The sequence below is a fragment of the Gouania willdenowi genome, chromosome 6, assembly GCF_900634775.1.
Source record: "Gouania willdenowi chromosome 6, fGouWil2.1, whole genome shotgun sequence".
NCBI lineage: Eukaryota > Metazoa > Chordata > Actinopteri > Blenniiformes > Gobiesocidae > Gouania > Gouania willdenowi.
The window spans coordinates 9,066,233-9,082,912 of record NC_041049.1 but is presented as its reverse complement, the minus strand read 5'-3'; the positions used below and the strand labels follow the sequence as shown (position 1 = coordinate 9,082,912).

Genomic DNA, 16,680 nt, shown 5'->3' with positions numbered 1-16,680 from the left:
TGATGGTGGTACAGCAAGATGGTTTTAAAGTTTGATTATTGTTGCCTTCAGTCTATGTAGAGTTTGCATGTGCTCTCCAAGTGTGGAAATGTGTTTGTTTCCTCTGAGCACAATCCAAAATATGTGGAAATGCTCTTAATTTTCCCAATAACATTGTACGATTACTTTCAGACCTTTTTCACAACTTTGTCTTTTATTGGCATGTTAAAGAAATGTTAGCTTTGCTTTAAAATGTTCAAAATGTGTCTTTTAAGATCTTTGTTGCCTATCTTCTGAACCACAGACTAGTTCAACTCAATCAGATAGTTACAACAGTCGCCATTTAACAAGCACTTCAAGATATGAAATATAAAGAAGATTAGACACAGTTGTTTAGGAAACCCTCGTCACTACAGATGTTCGATATTAGCTTTTGCAGACACAAAATATCCTATATTACCTATAGTACCGATATATACATTGACCCCCCTCCCCCAAACCTAATTTTAGGTCACATGATATACATCTCCACAAAAATGACAGGTTTAATCTGCTTTAATGTGATCCCACACTGGATGGATTCCACTATAAATGTCAACTTAAAAGGAAAAAGTGCCATTTTCATTTTTAATATGTTGTGTCTAACAGTTAGTTATCAGCAGTTTAAACAGTTGCAAGGAACAAACAAGGAGTCTTTGATGATGTTTACTGTAAAACTGTACCAATATGGAACACGTGTCAAAGTCATTAATGAGTATATAACCAATATTGTTAATATCCTATTAAGTTGTTACTAACATGTTATGCACATTACTTAAAATTTAGGTCAATATGTTCTCTGATGTACAATAATTGTAGTGCACAAACTTAATATTTAGTGTGCGTTAAATGTACAGGTTGACATTTTTTAAACTGTAGGAGATTTCAGAGGCCAACATGTTAACAACATGTAAATAAAACAAGTAAGGTTAGTAAAATGGAGTGACAAGGGGTTCCCCTCATCTGAAGAGAGGCCTCGGGGGGTACATGAGACAGAAAAGGTTGGGAAACACTGCTTTAGAGCATCCAATTTGCCCCGCAGGAGATAGTAAAAATGACAGCGATAACATAAATTATTGTGTAAATTACCAAATAATCCAGGCTAGCATTTTTCCTTTATATCTTTATATCACATAAATGCAGTCATTGTTAATTACAAATTGTGGAAATAACTAAAAAATGTTCCACAAATTAATTGCACAAAATTCTTCTAAATTACAAAAAAAAAAATCAGTAACAAAATCAATATTTTTTTAAGTGAATTGAACTGATATTGAAAACTACGGCACAATAATGTTAAAGTTGTTCTTTTTTTATCACCTGAAATCTGTGGCCCACTTGAGGTCAAACTGGTCCGTATTTGGCCCCTGAACTAATATGAGTTTGACATCCCTGTTATAGAACAAAATAACCGTTCAATACTGTGCAACAAACAGGCCACATGTAACATTAGCATTAGCTTAGCGGTTAGCCCGTGAGCTATATTAGCGTGTAATATGACTGAAATACATCATAAACACTGTTTACCAATCGAAAACACACAGACATTGCTTTAGCACACAGAATGCAGGTTAACAAGCCACTTCTAGAAGGTATGACCGCGTTGTGGGAGTACGATCCCGTACTTCCTGTTTTGACAGGAAATTACCTGTTTTAAAAGGTCAGGTCGGGAAATCCAAACAATATTCTTTTCCACCACTAGATTAGCACTGTCAACCAATCGGTGGGCCGATAATATCACCCATCTCTTCTCGTGACCATTTAAGTCACATGTCATACTCAAAGCTGAGGGGCCAAATCCGGCCCTTTAGAACATCAAATTCAGCCCCCTCCAGAAAGTAGAAATGATAGAGAAAACATGAAACATTTTGTAAATTACCAATTCAGCCCCTCCAAATACAAAAATTAAATTATAATCCACAATATTTGCAGTGCATGATGCCAGTTTCAGAATCAGGTCAATTTTCCACATATTATTCCATGGAATTTCCCCAAATTACCAAAATTAGGGAAATTGATCATTTGTATCATTTGTTGAATTTGCTGTTTTTCCCCACTTAAAATCTGTGGCCCACTTAAGGTCAAACTGCTCCGTATTTGGCCCCTGAACTAAAATTAAGTTTGACCCCCCTGATTTAAGTGGAGTCTTAAAATGTTTCTTTTTTTTCCTTCTTTTCAGAATGCTATGAAGACAATGGAGAGATGTACCGTGGTTCCTTATCCATAAGTAGGTCAGGGATTCCCTGTGAGGACTGGTCACGTCACATAACCAGGTAAGAATGTGTTTTTCAGGCTTCATTAGCTCCACCTAGACAGAGGTAATCCTCAACAGTTTCCTAGAGAGAGACTGAGGTTGTTTTTAGCTCCTTTGATGAGTGTTTGTTGACAGCTCAGCTCCCTTTGCCGTGTAAAAATCTCCTTAAAATGAATGAAGCAAAGCAGTGAAAATAAACAGTGAGAGGAGATCAGGGGTTCCTCAGGGGTCAATACCAGGTCCAATTATTATTCATCTAACTGATGAGAGGAAACCCCGGGGTGCTCCCCGAGTGACCCGTCCTGACAGAAAGGTTTCCAACTCCATCGCAGCTATTCGGTGCTGAAGTCCGGCTGTTGGAATTACTTAATTTACCGGAATTTTAAAAGCCAAAATGGCACAGACAGATGGACATGTTCCAGAGCCGACCCCTGACCCCAGGAAGTGCTTTCTGAGGAAAAGTAGATCAAAGCCAATCAGCTCCCTCGCAAAGACTGCAGCCAGCAAGTCTGCCCGGTTCAAGGTCAAGGGTCATTCCAGGGGAAAAACTGCTGAGAGCCACAGCTTGTTTAACATTCTCCTGGGAAGTGGAATTATCTGCACTCCCTGACAAATTGTTGCCCATCGCTTAACGTATTTCTCCATGTGTGTGGGGTTCAGACTCTAACCCAGCCATTGCTTCTCAGGGACATTTTTTGATATCTGAGATGATTATATATAATTCCTGTGGAATGAAGTCAAACACTGGAAAAGACACACAATTAGATGGGAATTCCTACCAATGGGAAGCAGCGGGGATGTGGCTCCTGCTGCTCTGAGCTCTGCTGAATGCTTTGCGTGCATACTTATACTCCCATGAGCACGCTTTACAAAACTCTGTTTCCTTATTCGCTCTCCGTGCAGCAAAATGCAGAGAATAATATGAAGGTTGGAGTCAGACTTCCAAGGCACGCGATTGTTACTTACAGTTTGAACTTAGATAGAATGTGCACTCACTAAGCTTTGTATGTTTTTTGAGTGTGTGAAGCTTAATTAGCCATGACCGTGGGTTACTTGCAGAGGTCTAAAGAGTACTAATGTATCCTACTCAAGTAGAAGTACTGTTACTTGATTGAAAATGTACTCAAGTACAAATACGTCATATATAAAAGACTCAAGTTCAAGTAAAAAGTAGCTCAATTAATTAGTACTCAAAGTGAAAGTTACTAGTTATTTTCACCCCCCATGTTTATTTTGCTAATAAATCTTGCCACGGTTTCCTTGCGTACAGTGAACATCACATGTATAAAGGTTATCTGAACCAGTGATGCTGATCACGGTACCATGATCATTCACACTTTAAATTTCTATTCTTGTTATTAACGATACAGTTCATGTGACCGTTTACTGCAAGACCTGTGCACATGCCTCTGCATACATCTGTGGAACCCAACAGTAGTTTAGTCCACCGTGCTTGTCTGTCGTCTTCTTCACGTTCTTTTTTATTTCTTGTGTTGGGACGCCTCTCCATCAGCGTCATTTGACTTCACGTCCGCAGTGTTCGGACCCATGACAGAAGTACAAAATGAAGAAATATGTGTGGGTTCATTCTCTTTGGTTTAGAGCACTTCATCAACCATTAACATTAAAACAACTTCAAATGAATCATTATCTTTTCTCAAATCCTGCCCTATGCTCCTTTAAAATTTAGATAAACAAACAGACACGATACTACTCATACCCTTGACAATGCATTTAATAATGTGACATCTTGATTTGTAGACCATGGGTTCTCAACTGGTCTCACCCTGGGATCCACATTTGTCACGTTCATGAAATCGCCACCCACTTTTTTTTTAATTCAACCAACCAAATTTAGTTTTTGTTTTTTTTAAACTAAAGGTAAATATATTCTCTGATATACAATAATTGTAATGCACAAAATTGATATTTAGTGTGCGTTAAATGTACAGGTTGAGGCCAACATGTTAACAACATGTAAATAAAACACGTAAGGTTAGTAAAATGGAGTGACAAGGGGTTCTCCTCATCTGAAGAGAGGCCTCGGGGGGTACATGAGACAGAAAAGGTTGGGAAACACTGCTTTAGAACATCCAATTTGCCCCGCAGGAGATAGTAAAAATAACAGCGAAAACATAAATTATTGTGTAAATTACCAAATAATCCAGGCGAGCATTTTTCCTTTGTTTATCAGTAAAAAAATCAGTAACAAAATCAATATTTTTTTAAGTGAATTGAACTGATATTGAAAACTACGGCACAATAATGTTAAAGTTGTTCTTATTTTTTTTTTTGACAATACATTTAATAATGTGATATCTTGATTTGTAGATCATGGGTTCTCAACTGGTCTCACCCTGGGATCCACATTTGTCACGTTCATGAAATCGCCACCCACTTTTTTTTTAATTCAACCAACCAAATTTAGTTTTTTTTAAATAGCTGTTGAAAACACACATATATAACCTTTTTTAAAACATAAATCAATATATTTTTTTGTGCAACATGCATTTCACAGCATGCCTGTCAAAAGAAAAGTTTCTTTCAAAATAAAAGACAAGTCAAGTTCAGTTAAAAAGGAAGAGACCAAATCTTGCACAACTGGAACTTCATTTATTTTCCACAAAGGCATCTGTATAAAATAAAAGGTTTGTCGAAATGTGCAAATCTTTTTTTTAAATAAAATAACACCAATAAATTCAATTCAAAATAAAACAATTATCAGACTCTAAGTATAGCTACATTTATGAACTGTAAAACTGAGAAAATAACTGGCATTCAATGCTGTTTTGGTGTAGTGCATTACGTGGTTGGTCGGCTATGATGTGATGCATTTGATTATTTCATTTTTTGTAGTTTCACAATGTCTGTTGATCATTTTAAAATCAAAAATGATCATTTACTCCGCATTAGTTGGGTGTAGAAATGTAATTACTTCTTTTAAAACGTACTTAAGTAAAATTACTGGTTTAGAAATATACTCATAAGAGCACAAGTACCCATAAAAGTAACTGAATTACATTAACTTTTAATCCGTTATTTTCACCTCTGGTTTCTTGTTATACACTGTGTGTGTATAACAGAAGACGTACGATGAGATTGTGTATTTGTGTGTTTTACAGTGGGGATTCTCACTCTACAATATCCTATGTAGGCCTGGAGAACAACTACTGCCGGAACCCTGACCGGGACAAGCATGGCCCCTGGTGTTACACCAAACCCAACGACCGCTTAGCTTGGGACTACTGCAAACTCAAGCGCTGTGAGTGACTGTTTAAGTGGACACATGTGGTTTGAACGGAAAAGGCTACAGATTGGTGCACCTGTTTTCTGTATCCATGTGTACCGTGAATGTACAGCTAACGCCAGCATCTGATTAGCTTTGGTTAGCTTAGACTCAAAACACCTGTAAGATCACAACATATCCAAACTAAACTTAAAAACCACGGTACAATAATACAACTTCAGGCAGAAGGATTTTGTTGAATGTTTCCAGTTTTGCGTTTGACGTTAAGCTAAGCAGCTGTTTAGCATTAGCTTATCTTTTAGCTAGCTTAAGTTTTAAGGCTAACTCCCTTTAAAAAAAAAGACATTCTTTTGACTTTAAAGATTAAAACAGGCAATATTAACAGGAAACTTAATAAAAACCACATTGAAAAGACACAAAAATGACTCACGAGATGCAAAATGACAAAAAATATATAAAATATAACTGTAAATCAACAAAAAAAACTCCATAAACCATACAAAATTGCAGGAAAAGATGCTAAATTACATTTTGTAAACACAGAAAAGTACAGCTTATCTTTTAGCATCAAGTTTAAATGCTGCTTCCAATTAAAAAAAAAAAAAACTTTCTGTTGATTTAAAGTTTAAAATAGCATTGAAAAGACACAAAAATGACAACAGAAATACATAGAATGACTTCAAAAACACACACAACCACAAAACATACATAAAATATAACTGGAAATCAACTAAAAAGACTCAAAAAACTTACAAAATTGCAGAAAAATATGCCAAATGATTTCAAAAACACACAAAATGTCAAAATAAATCACACAAGACACAAAATCACATCCAGAATTACTCTTAAAACACATGACAACAAGGACAACAACTGCTTTTTATTATGGACATGTAAAGCTGTAGGTGAAGAAAGTTTATTAGTGTACAATGTCTGAAAAAATAACAAAAGTCATTTCACTTTGTTGCTTCTGGTGAATTCCTCTCAACATGTCATATCTGTGTCTTCATCCGTCTTTTCTGATGGTTTATGTTATTGTTTAGCTGTGGTTTTGTCCAATTGGCAGAGAATGCAAAAGGAACAAAGAGGAAACATATGCAATCCTTTTATTCGAGGGAACGCACACATACTCTCCCTGGCTTCTCTCCATCTAGCTACATAAGAGTCTGGTTTTAATGGCCGTGCAATCATTTGTGTAACCCAAAACATGCTTTTCATGAGGTTTTTGAGGTCTTGTGCAAATTCTTTTTTTTACTGTGGAAGAGGACTGATATAGCCTCAGATGGGGATTTAGATAGAGAGATGATTCTTTAAAAAAGAAGTTGTGTTTTTCAGTGCCGTTTAATGCTTTATGTGTGAACATGTGGACATTGAAGGATTTCCTGGTGCTTGAGGCACTCACTGTTCTTTTTACTTCAATCAGGTGAATCGGCTCCAGTGATCCCCAAACCACAAGGTGTGTATTTCTTTAAAGGTTATCTTTGATCGGCTTCCTTTTCCCGGTCACATCCTTCTGTTTGTCGTTTGCCTTCCTACACAAAAAAGAAAAATCATATTTTATGGTTGGTTTTTGAAGCGTTATTACATATTTCCCCAAATATGAATATGTAAGAGGACTTCCATCTGTCTGACATCTAAACATCAAATATATCTCTTTGTTTAGATTTCACAAAGGCCAAGATCTCGTGCTTCGTGCACATAAACACCAGAATAGTTGGAGGGCATCAAGTACGAGGTACAGATGGCAGCTGGGTTGTTAGCATCCAAAGAGAGTAAGTCTTTTTTATCTTATCGGATTATTTACGAGGCCCTTTATCAATTTTGATGCTAACCAGCGTGAAAAGTTAAAATATTCCAAATGTTTCTCAGGAACGTACATTTGTGCGGCGGCTCGCTGATCAGAGAAGACTGGGTTCTGACGGACCAGCAGTGCTTCACCTCCTGGTAAAGCTCCACTGTCCACCCTGTGCTTTTGGGTGCTTTGGTTGTTTGTGTTTTCTGGCTCAGCTTTACATCCGCCGTCCCTCAAACATTCCTCTTTTTTCCACTCATGTCTTATGATGTGTAAAACAAAGAGACACAAGTTATAGCTGATCACCCAGAGATGGAGACTACCAGACGGACTCAACCTTAAGATAATAACTAAACGTCTTTGCCTGTGTGTCGGCACCTACCATGTATTGTACATACAGTATCTCTGTCATTCAATGTAACCAATCTCAGAAAAAGTATTACATATGGTGTAGATCAGCTGCTTCTGAATAGCTGAAATTGCTGTGTTCTGTATGCATTGGCCAACTATCTCCCCTTTGTCTTTTCGCCCTAAATGTTTGCATGTTTCAACAATGCCAAGGGATTTCAACAGACTTTTTATTTGTTTTTGAAAGACATAGTTAACTTTTCCAGCTCCACATTGTGTCTGAATGTGTTCTCCATGTTAGGGCTTTGTTGCAATGGTGTCTCTCACTGATCCCTGTGCTTATCAGCGTTCCAGAGCTCAAGGATTACAGCGTACAGGTCGGCCTGCGCCACCTCAACGAGACCTCAAGGCACCTGAGGTTGGCGATATTAAGGCTTATTTGTGGCCCCGAAGGATCCAATCTGGTTATGTTGAAACTGGCAGAGTACGTACAACTCAATCTTTGTCAATTATTTCAAAAAGAGTTTTTAAGTATTTTCACCAGCGTTTATATATTTGTTTGTCTGTTAGAAGGATTACGTCAAAAGTACTTTTGACAAAATTTGAACCAAGGATAGATTTCATTCATTTGGAAGGGGATCTGGATCATTATACTGATTCAGGATCAGTTTCAAAAACAAAAAATCTATATCTCACATAATTGCGAAATTTCAGAAAATGTATATCTTATTTCATAATTGGCGAATTGTTATGAAATTTAACTTTCTTATATCAGGTTAGGTCTTCAAATTTCATCCGGATCATATCCAAATTGTGAATTTGATCATTATTATTATTATTTTTTTTAAGTACATATATTTGGACCTACTGTATCATTATTAATGGGGATAGATATGTCTTACGGGTCACCAGGAGCATTTTTGGAAAAAATGCTCCACATTTGGTGTTTAAATTAAACAAAATATTTAGTTTTTAAAAATGCAACGAGGATTTTTGTATGATATTACATCATTACATCATTTATCATGTACAAAAACCTACTACATGTTTCATGATTAGTTAAAAAATGTGTTATTGGTTAGTAAAATAGGAACATTAGGATTTAGAAAAAGCTTTAATCAAGGAGACACAAAGCGCTTCTCAGAAACCATTATTCATTCACACCAATCATACCGGTGGTGGTAAGCTACATTATAGCCACAGCTGCCCTGGGGCATACTGACAGAAGTGTGGCTGACATTTCTTATGAAATGTAATGAAAATGAAACAGTGGCAAAAATTCGGAAAAAACTTAAACATTTCCTATTTTTTAAGTTACTGGTAGTTTTCCTTCATCATCGTACCCTCAAATTAAACCATGAAAATGTAGTATTTAAGAAGTGTGTATCAAACTGCTAGCCCTTTCATTTATTCTGGAGCTTTGAAGTTGCTTGTAGCTTTGTAAAGGTTGGTGACCCCATCTTGTATGTGAATGATCATAGTATTATGATCCGGATCATTGATCCAGATAACTGGCAATATCTGGTAAAGATGATATTTAGCGCCTGTTTGAGGTTATATTAGTTTATGTCTAACCTTTTATCTTTTTACTACATTTGTAATTTACATGTATTTCCTATGTGTCATAGTCCTGCCCCAGTGTCTGAGGGTGCATCCACCATTCATCTTCCGGTAAGGGAGTGTCACATCACCGAAGGCACCAACTGCACCATGTACGGATGGGGGGAAACCAAAAGTACTGCTTTCTTTCACCCACATGCCAAACCTTTCTCACTGATAAAGAATGTTCATAACTCCCTTCATGCATTGCTGTCTCTTGTTGTTGCCCTGTAGACTCGGGATACGATGAAGCACTGAATGCTGTAACCATGCCTATGGTCGACAATGACATGTGTTCACAAATCAAAGGCGACGCTGGAGAGAGCAGAATCTGTGCTGGAGGCCACAGGGGCGAAGGTGTCTGTGATGTAAGCATCTAAGTTGAATGGTTTTTTTGTCAAAAGCATTTGAACACCTGTTAAAAACATGAAATTCTAGTTTCAATGACTTTTATAGACACGTGTAAAATTAGGCACTAATCAAACATTCGATTCATTGATTATTTACTGAATGCATTCATGGTTACCACCTAGGACTGGGCGACGTGAACAAAACTCATAACTCAATATTTTTTCTCAAAATGGCGATATACAATACCATTCTCAATATTTTTTAACTCAATTAAATCTTACCAGAAAAAGGGTTAAATTTAATGATCAAAATGCTGCTTTTTTTTTGTGAGTTAGTTCTGTAGTGTGGCTTGTTTAGGTGAATGTCTGGGTTAGGACGCACTCAGTAATCCATCTACTGTAACTGTGCTTTTTATGCTGTTCTAAGAAGTAGCAAAAGCATCAACTCCTAAATGGAGTATTTTAATACAAAATAAAACAAAATATATCATTATAGGCATTATTGTAATTTTTTATGAATAGAAATCTCGATATTTCTTGAATCTTGATATATTGCCTAGACCTGCTTACCACCTAAGCTATAACCACACATAAGATCTGAGATTGTGCTCAGTCAAGTTAAAGGAACTCTTGTAGTTTCATATTTAGACATTTTGTACAATTACTTGCTCTCATCTTTGTGGAAGTGTTCTCATATCATATCATTACCTGACATGTTTTCACACCTGTCTCAAGTCTGATGCAGTAGCATGAGCTACTTGCTACATTACTGGAGTAGAGACTTTTTTGATCAGAAAATACAAAATGAGAAGAAAAGTTGAAACCAGTTTGAAGACCATGTTTGTTGACGTTAAAAATATCTCCTTGTTCCTCCCAATGGGAGCTCTTTCAAAGACCAAAGACCTTGAGATTAAAGATCTGACTAAAACTTTCAAACAGTTGTTAAAAGCAGAAATGGCATCACTTGTCTTTGTAATACGATCGGACCAACCTTTTTATAGAAAGTTTTGGATCTAAACACTAATATTGCTATCTTTGTCATCTTGCTGACTCTTCTGTTATTCTTCCAGAGAGACAACGGCGGTCCTTTGGTTTGCCAGGAGCACGAGCGCAAAGTCATTATCGGAGTGAGCATCCAAAGGACAAAATGTGCCTCGTCCCAGCCGGCACTCTTTGTCAACGTGGCTTTTTACTCAGAGTGGATTTACAAAGTGTTCAAACTTTACCCAACGCTACAAACAAACTGATGGCTTGGAAAAAAACGGACAAAGGACTGGGCCAAAGGAAGCTACGGAGACTAGTTTCCACTAAAAAAGGAGGACCAAAGGTAGACATTGCCCTGTGGGAAGTGAGAATTTTTTTGTTTTGTTATCGCTGAAGTTGTCGTTTTATGGAGAACACAGGAAGATGATGAAGCAAATGGAATCTCACCAGTTGCCAAATGAAGAGATCCAGGTCGTTAGCCTGTTCAGCATTTGTCAACTAAAGTCTACGGCACATGGACGTCGCACTAAATTTATTTTTCACCAAAAATCTGAAGCCATGCAAAGACCTACAGAATGACTGGTGATTGTCATTCAGAAATATATCCTGGAATATACTTGAAAGAAACTCGTTGAAGGTCACTTCTTGAGGTCGCCTTATTTGACTAGGATTGTCTCTCTTCTTTTTCTTCTTTGTCTTCTTCTCTTCCTAGAGATGGACTTCAAAGTCTACCTCTCACTCAAGTGACTCAGAAATACTTTTCTAATGCCAAGAACATATATTTAGAAGTACATTCCAGAGAGATTTGAAGATAAATAAACTATCAGACTGCAGACAATCTTTCATTCCATATCAAAAGCCACATTCTGGCTTTAGAAGTCTTGACATATGTGGAATCAATGTTAGGAAGCTGCAGCAGGGATGGCATACCTGGCAACACTATGGGTTGCGCAGTAGCTGAACTACCTTTTCCCCAGTTAGCTGTAATGGGTTAGCTTCCCAGGAGAGGGTCTAAGTAGGACTGAGCAAGCTGCTCTGAATCTTATGCTAATATTTGTTGCATGAGAGCGAGAAGAGCCATGCCAAATAAAACATGGCTATTTGGTCTCCGGTTTGGAGGGAACTATGGCCCCTGGTGGGCTGTGTGTGGTCAGTGAGTAATTGCATTAATTTTTGTGTGAGTGTGTTGCGTTTGTACATACCTGCAGATTTCTTGTGTTTCTGCCACGCTGCAGGATTTTATCGGTCTTATAGACCTGGAATGTGTTCTTGTTTCACTGTGTAGTGTCAGATTGTCGTCTCTGATTACATGGAATATTTGAAGAGATTGGTAGCTTGTAAGTAGCAGTTATAGATATTTATTTTTTATCAGCAGAAATCAGGAGTTCATGTGATATTTTAGATTGTTGTTTCGAGTTCACATAACTTGTAGAAACACAGTCTGCTTGAGATTTATTGTACATTACAGATAAAACGATCACATTCTTAACATAAGGATGAACGTCTATTGCTGATTTCAATGAAAGGGTGAAATAAACATCTGCTAAGTAAAAAACAACAACGCTACTAATGCTTCATTAGCACTAATACTTGGCTAGTGGAATTATTGAGTGGATTTTATACTAAATAGCAAACAGTGTTATGTTGGACACATGCATTTTGACTTCCATACACAGAGCTTTACCAATTGCAGAAAAACTAAAAACACTCATTCACAGGTATTATTTTCATCATTATTATTATTATTATCAATATTATTATGTTAATATTAATAACGACAATAATCATAATAACATTTTTTTTTAACCTTTCTGTTTTTATGACAGTTATGCATGTTTTATTATTGCTAAATAAATGTATTTTATTGCATAATTGAGACTATTACCATCTCTACCTAAGTAAGGATGAGAAAAGCTTTATTAGAGGGAAGATATAAAAAGAGAGGGCAGTGTTATACCTTGTTGAGAGGGAAAGGAACTGGGGAGAGGGAGTTCGGGTGGGACAATGGAAGGAGTGGGGAGAGTCAGTGTACTGTTGTGTATATTGTGTTGTGTGGTGTAATAATGATGATAATAATAATAACAGTAATAATAATAATAATAACATGAATAATAATGTTGATGATAACAATAATAAAAAATTAGACTAATGATGATCATGACAATAATAGTCAATTTTGTCATCGATTTGGGCTCTCCAGGCCTAATCAAACGGACTTAAAGTAAATATTGTAAGTCCGTAAAAATGTATGAAGATATTTTGCAAATGTTAGCACTAGTTTCACCAAGTGATCGACTGATATGGATTTTTAGGGCCGATGCCGATACCGATTTTTTTTTCTATCAGCTTCGGCCGATGACCGATACGGACTGCCGATTTTCTTGAGCTGATATTTGGAGCCGATGCTACTTTCGCTCTCTCAATTTACATCATAAAAATGTCACAATGATGATAAAAAATGGTACGAGTTTCAATTTAAAAAAGGAACATTTATTGAAATTAATAAAAGTGAGGTAGAACAACACCCAGCAAAAAATATTTAACAAATAATAAAAATAGGTGATGTAGATCAAGAACAAGTAAAACATAGAGTGAGACATATTATGAAAGAGAACTGTAAATAGCTTTGACAAAAGTTGGCCTGACTGAAGAAATATTTTATTAATGGGATTATTGAGTATAAAGATATATAATTATAGTATTAAACACAAAAAGAAACGATGAATAATAGTCCATTCCAACACAACCCCAGAACATAAATTAGCAGAGGAAAAAAACGTAATGTCAGATGCGCATTAAGCAATAAACTGTTCAAGTTTTGTTCTAAATTGCATCAACATTAACAAGAATAAATATTCAAACAAATAGTAAACTGCTTCTCAAATTTTTTAAAACTCTCATGTCGCCATAATGTTTGTATCCCATAGAGTGGGAGGGAGAGAGAAACACACACACTCCAAACCTCCAGCCAGCTGTTTGTTAAATACAACTATGACAACAACACGGAAGTTAAACTGTTAAAAGGTGCTTTGAAAGTTTAAAACTTGCCTTGGGGTTGAAGATCTTCCTTCATGCTCTGCTAGTGGGGGGAGGGGCTCTACACTCTGCAGCCTGTCTCCAACAACACGGATACAGCTGCTCTGTATATAAAGCAGATCGGTGAACGCGGCAGCGCGCATCGGCTGATGCCGATACACAAAAATTGGCCAATTAAATCGGTCAATCACTAATTTCACCTAATATAATATGAATTTCTCCTTTGAGGTTTAATGCAGACCCTAATCCATTTTACTTAACGACAAAAGCAGAACAACTCTTGCCATTCTCACGCTCCTACAATTAGAATGCAATTAACCTAATAATGAATAAAACAATTCTAAGTACTTTGTAGTAAAGCGTAGCTGCACCCTCCTGTTTGTTTCCCCCGTGTGCTTTAAGTGGTTGTTTTCACCTGATCTGAGACGACTGTCTTTAATATCACATGAAACTTTCTTCACTATTGATTTCTGCTAGTGTTCAGACAACAGATTGTATTGTCCAATCAGCCACTGTAAAACATGATAGTCATTCACGTTACTTTAAGGAAGTGAATCGTATGCAAGCGCTGCCACATTAAAAGTCCAAAGTGTGGTTCAATGGGAGGAAGCACAGAAGTAGAAAGGTGAGAAATGCTTACATTATGTAGAAATATTTTGTTCCGTCATGATTTTTGGATGTTGTAACTGATGTTTACTGTAAGTGTGTATTTAAATGACTTCTGTGTAAATACCTTTGAGCTTTCTGTAAATGACATTGTGTATTGTTGTAAATATTATCTGAAGTATTTTTATTACTCTGTAATTTAGTTTTTTTTTTTTTTTAAATGTTTTGTAAACTTAAAGTATAACAGCTGCTATTTTTGTCTTATTGAGATGTTTTATATCAGTGACATGTTGAGAAGTTTGTAGCCTTTGTATTATTCCGGTTTTTATTAAACAACTTGTGATTATTTTTAACTGAGTTCATCACTTCTCATTTGTTTAAGGCAGAGATCATTATATTCTCGTCAGTATTTAGAACAATCTGAGCATTCATACAGGAAACAACAAAGGGTTTTGTTTGTTTTGTTGTCGAGTTTTTCTATCATTTTGTGTTTTTTGTTCTTTTGTTGCTTTTGGAGCCATTTTGTGTATTTTTTGTAATTTTTGTGTATCTTTCTGGGATGTGGTTTTGGAGTAATTTTGTGTATTTTTCTGTCATTGTGTGCATTTTTGTGGTCTTTTTGTGTCATTTTTGGAGATAATTCTGTATTTTAGGTGTTCTTTAATGTCCTTGTTGTTTTGTGTGTTTTCTGCAGTCATTTTTCCTCCCAAATTTTGATTCTAGGCTAATTTTAGTGTTTCCCGATTTACTTTTTCCCTGTTGTTTTTGTGTATTTTAGGTGCCATTTTATTTGTTTGTTGTTTTATTGTATGTTTCTGCAGTCATTTTGTGTATCTTGTGCCTTGTATTTTAGGTTTTTGCACTGAGTTTGTGTTTTTTGGAGTCATTTTATGTATAGTCAGTCATTGGGCCTGAGTACCAGAAGTAGTGCGAAGGCCCTATTGTTCCCGTAAAGCTATGTATTTGTTATAATTTTGGGGATTTTTTGCAGTCCTCTTTTGAATTTCCATTTTGTGTGTTTTAAGAGTCCTTTTGTGTATTTGTTTTTAGGCCCCACAAATCATGCTGAGGGCTGCTCGTGGTCCACGGGCCACCAGTTGCCCATGATGTGTGGTCTGAGGTGTAATTTGGACTCATCCCAGTCTGTTTACCTGTTTTTTTGGGGGGCTGAGTTGTCCTTAAATCTCTCCGAGGCAGTTTCTAGTGTCTGATGAACAGTGTGTGAACCTGTAGAGGCAACGATGGACATAAATAATGACGTCTTTGGAAACATTTGCACACCAAATCTGAGTGAGTGATCTTGTTTTTCGCTAATCTCAAACATTCAGTTGCTCAATTTGAAATCTTCTCCACACACTTAATGTGTTTAGAGTCACAGGGTGCTTAGTAGAGATGCATGTTTGAGCTCAATGAAGACAGGAGGAGGAGAAATAGCCAACAAACAAAAACACACTTATAGTCACTATTATTTAGAAACGCCACAATCTAAAAAACACCAAAACAATATGTGAGCAACAGAAATGATGATCCTATCCACCTATTATACATATTAGTGTTGGGTCAAACTATCTAAAGACTCCTACATTTACTGTAAAAGCATCCACTGTCATGACGATGCTACTTTACTTTTACATTTAATGTTCAAGATAAGGTTCCACAGAAGTCATATTATAGGGGTATGTAACAAGAGCCACATTGTTATTTTAAAATTAAATAAATATAATTTCCCAAGAAAGAATAATCTTTATACATATATAAATTTTTTTCTTACATCCAAACATGTTCAAGCCCCAAACCCACACAAACTTTTTTCCAATTTTGAAGGGCTGGCATGTCCACCAGATAGGATGTATAGCAGATTGTTGTGTATATTCTGAGAGTAGGCTGAGCTGTATTACTATAGCAAATTTCGGTTTCCTATTTGATGTAGTTCCTGAGATATTTGAAGCTGAAAATGAAAAAAAAATAAAGAAGCGTGAAAATTGACACATACACCCCTCACTAAATTGGCCATATCTCAAAAAGCATTGATCCGATTAAACTAATTTTTATTTTTCCGAAACCAAAGTGCGTGGCCTATTTGTAAAATGACATGGAATGACCCCATAGTGCAGAGGTGTCATTTTAGTTCAGGGGCCAAATATGGACTAGTTTGAGCTTAAGTGGTCCACAGATTTTAGGTGGGAAAAAGAGGAATTTAAACATGAATGTGCCCTGGTTTGCACTTCCACATATTAATGATATATAAATGATAAAGTATGTGAGTATATCAGTCCCTGCAGGATCTTCACTTACATTTACCTGATTTTTGGGAAATTTTGTGCAATAATTTGAGGAAAATTTACCAGTTATTTCAACATTTTGAGATAAAAAATGACTGCCGTCATGTGCTATAAAAAATGGAAAACTGAGCTCTGCAAATATACAATAGGGGCAATATCTACAA

At 36.3% G+C, this 16,680-nt stretch overlaps 1 protein-coding gene across 2 annotated transcripts in view; it reads left to right on the top strand.

The window, feature by feature from the left end:
* hgfa (hepatocyte growth factor a) overlaps nucleotides 1-13,019 on the top strand; it is a 30,947-nt gene extending 17,928 nt beyond the window's left edge. For both annotated transcript variants that reach the window (XM_028449754.1, XM_028449753.1), the window contains exons 10-18: nucleotides 2,198-2,291; nucleotides 5,395-5,534; nucleotides 6,943-6,975; nucleotides 7,183-7,291; nucleotides 7,389-7,463; nucleotides 8,006-8,143; nucleotides 9,288-9,394; nucleotides 9,493-9,626; nucleotides 10,679-13,019. In XM_028449754.1, the coding sequence (XP_028305555.1) occupies nucleotides 2,198-2,291; nucleotides 5,395-5,534; nucleotides 6,943-6,975; nucleotides 7,183-7,291; nucleotides 7,389-7,463; nucleotides 8,006-8,143; nucleotides 9,288-9,394; nucleotides 9,493-9,626; nucleotides 10,679-10,855 (1,007 nt within the window). In that variant the 3' untranslated portion in view covers nucleotides 10,856-13,019. The remainder of the gene's footprint in view (nucleotides 1-2,197; nucleotides 2,292-5,394; nucleotides 5,535-6,942; nucleotides 6,976-7,182; nucleotides 7,292-7,388; nucleotides 7,464-8,005; nucleotides 8,144-9,287; nucleotides 9,395-9,492; nucleotides 9,627-10,678) is intronic.
* The last annotated feature ends 3,661 nt before the right edge of the window (nucleotides 13,020-16,680 follow it).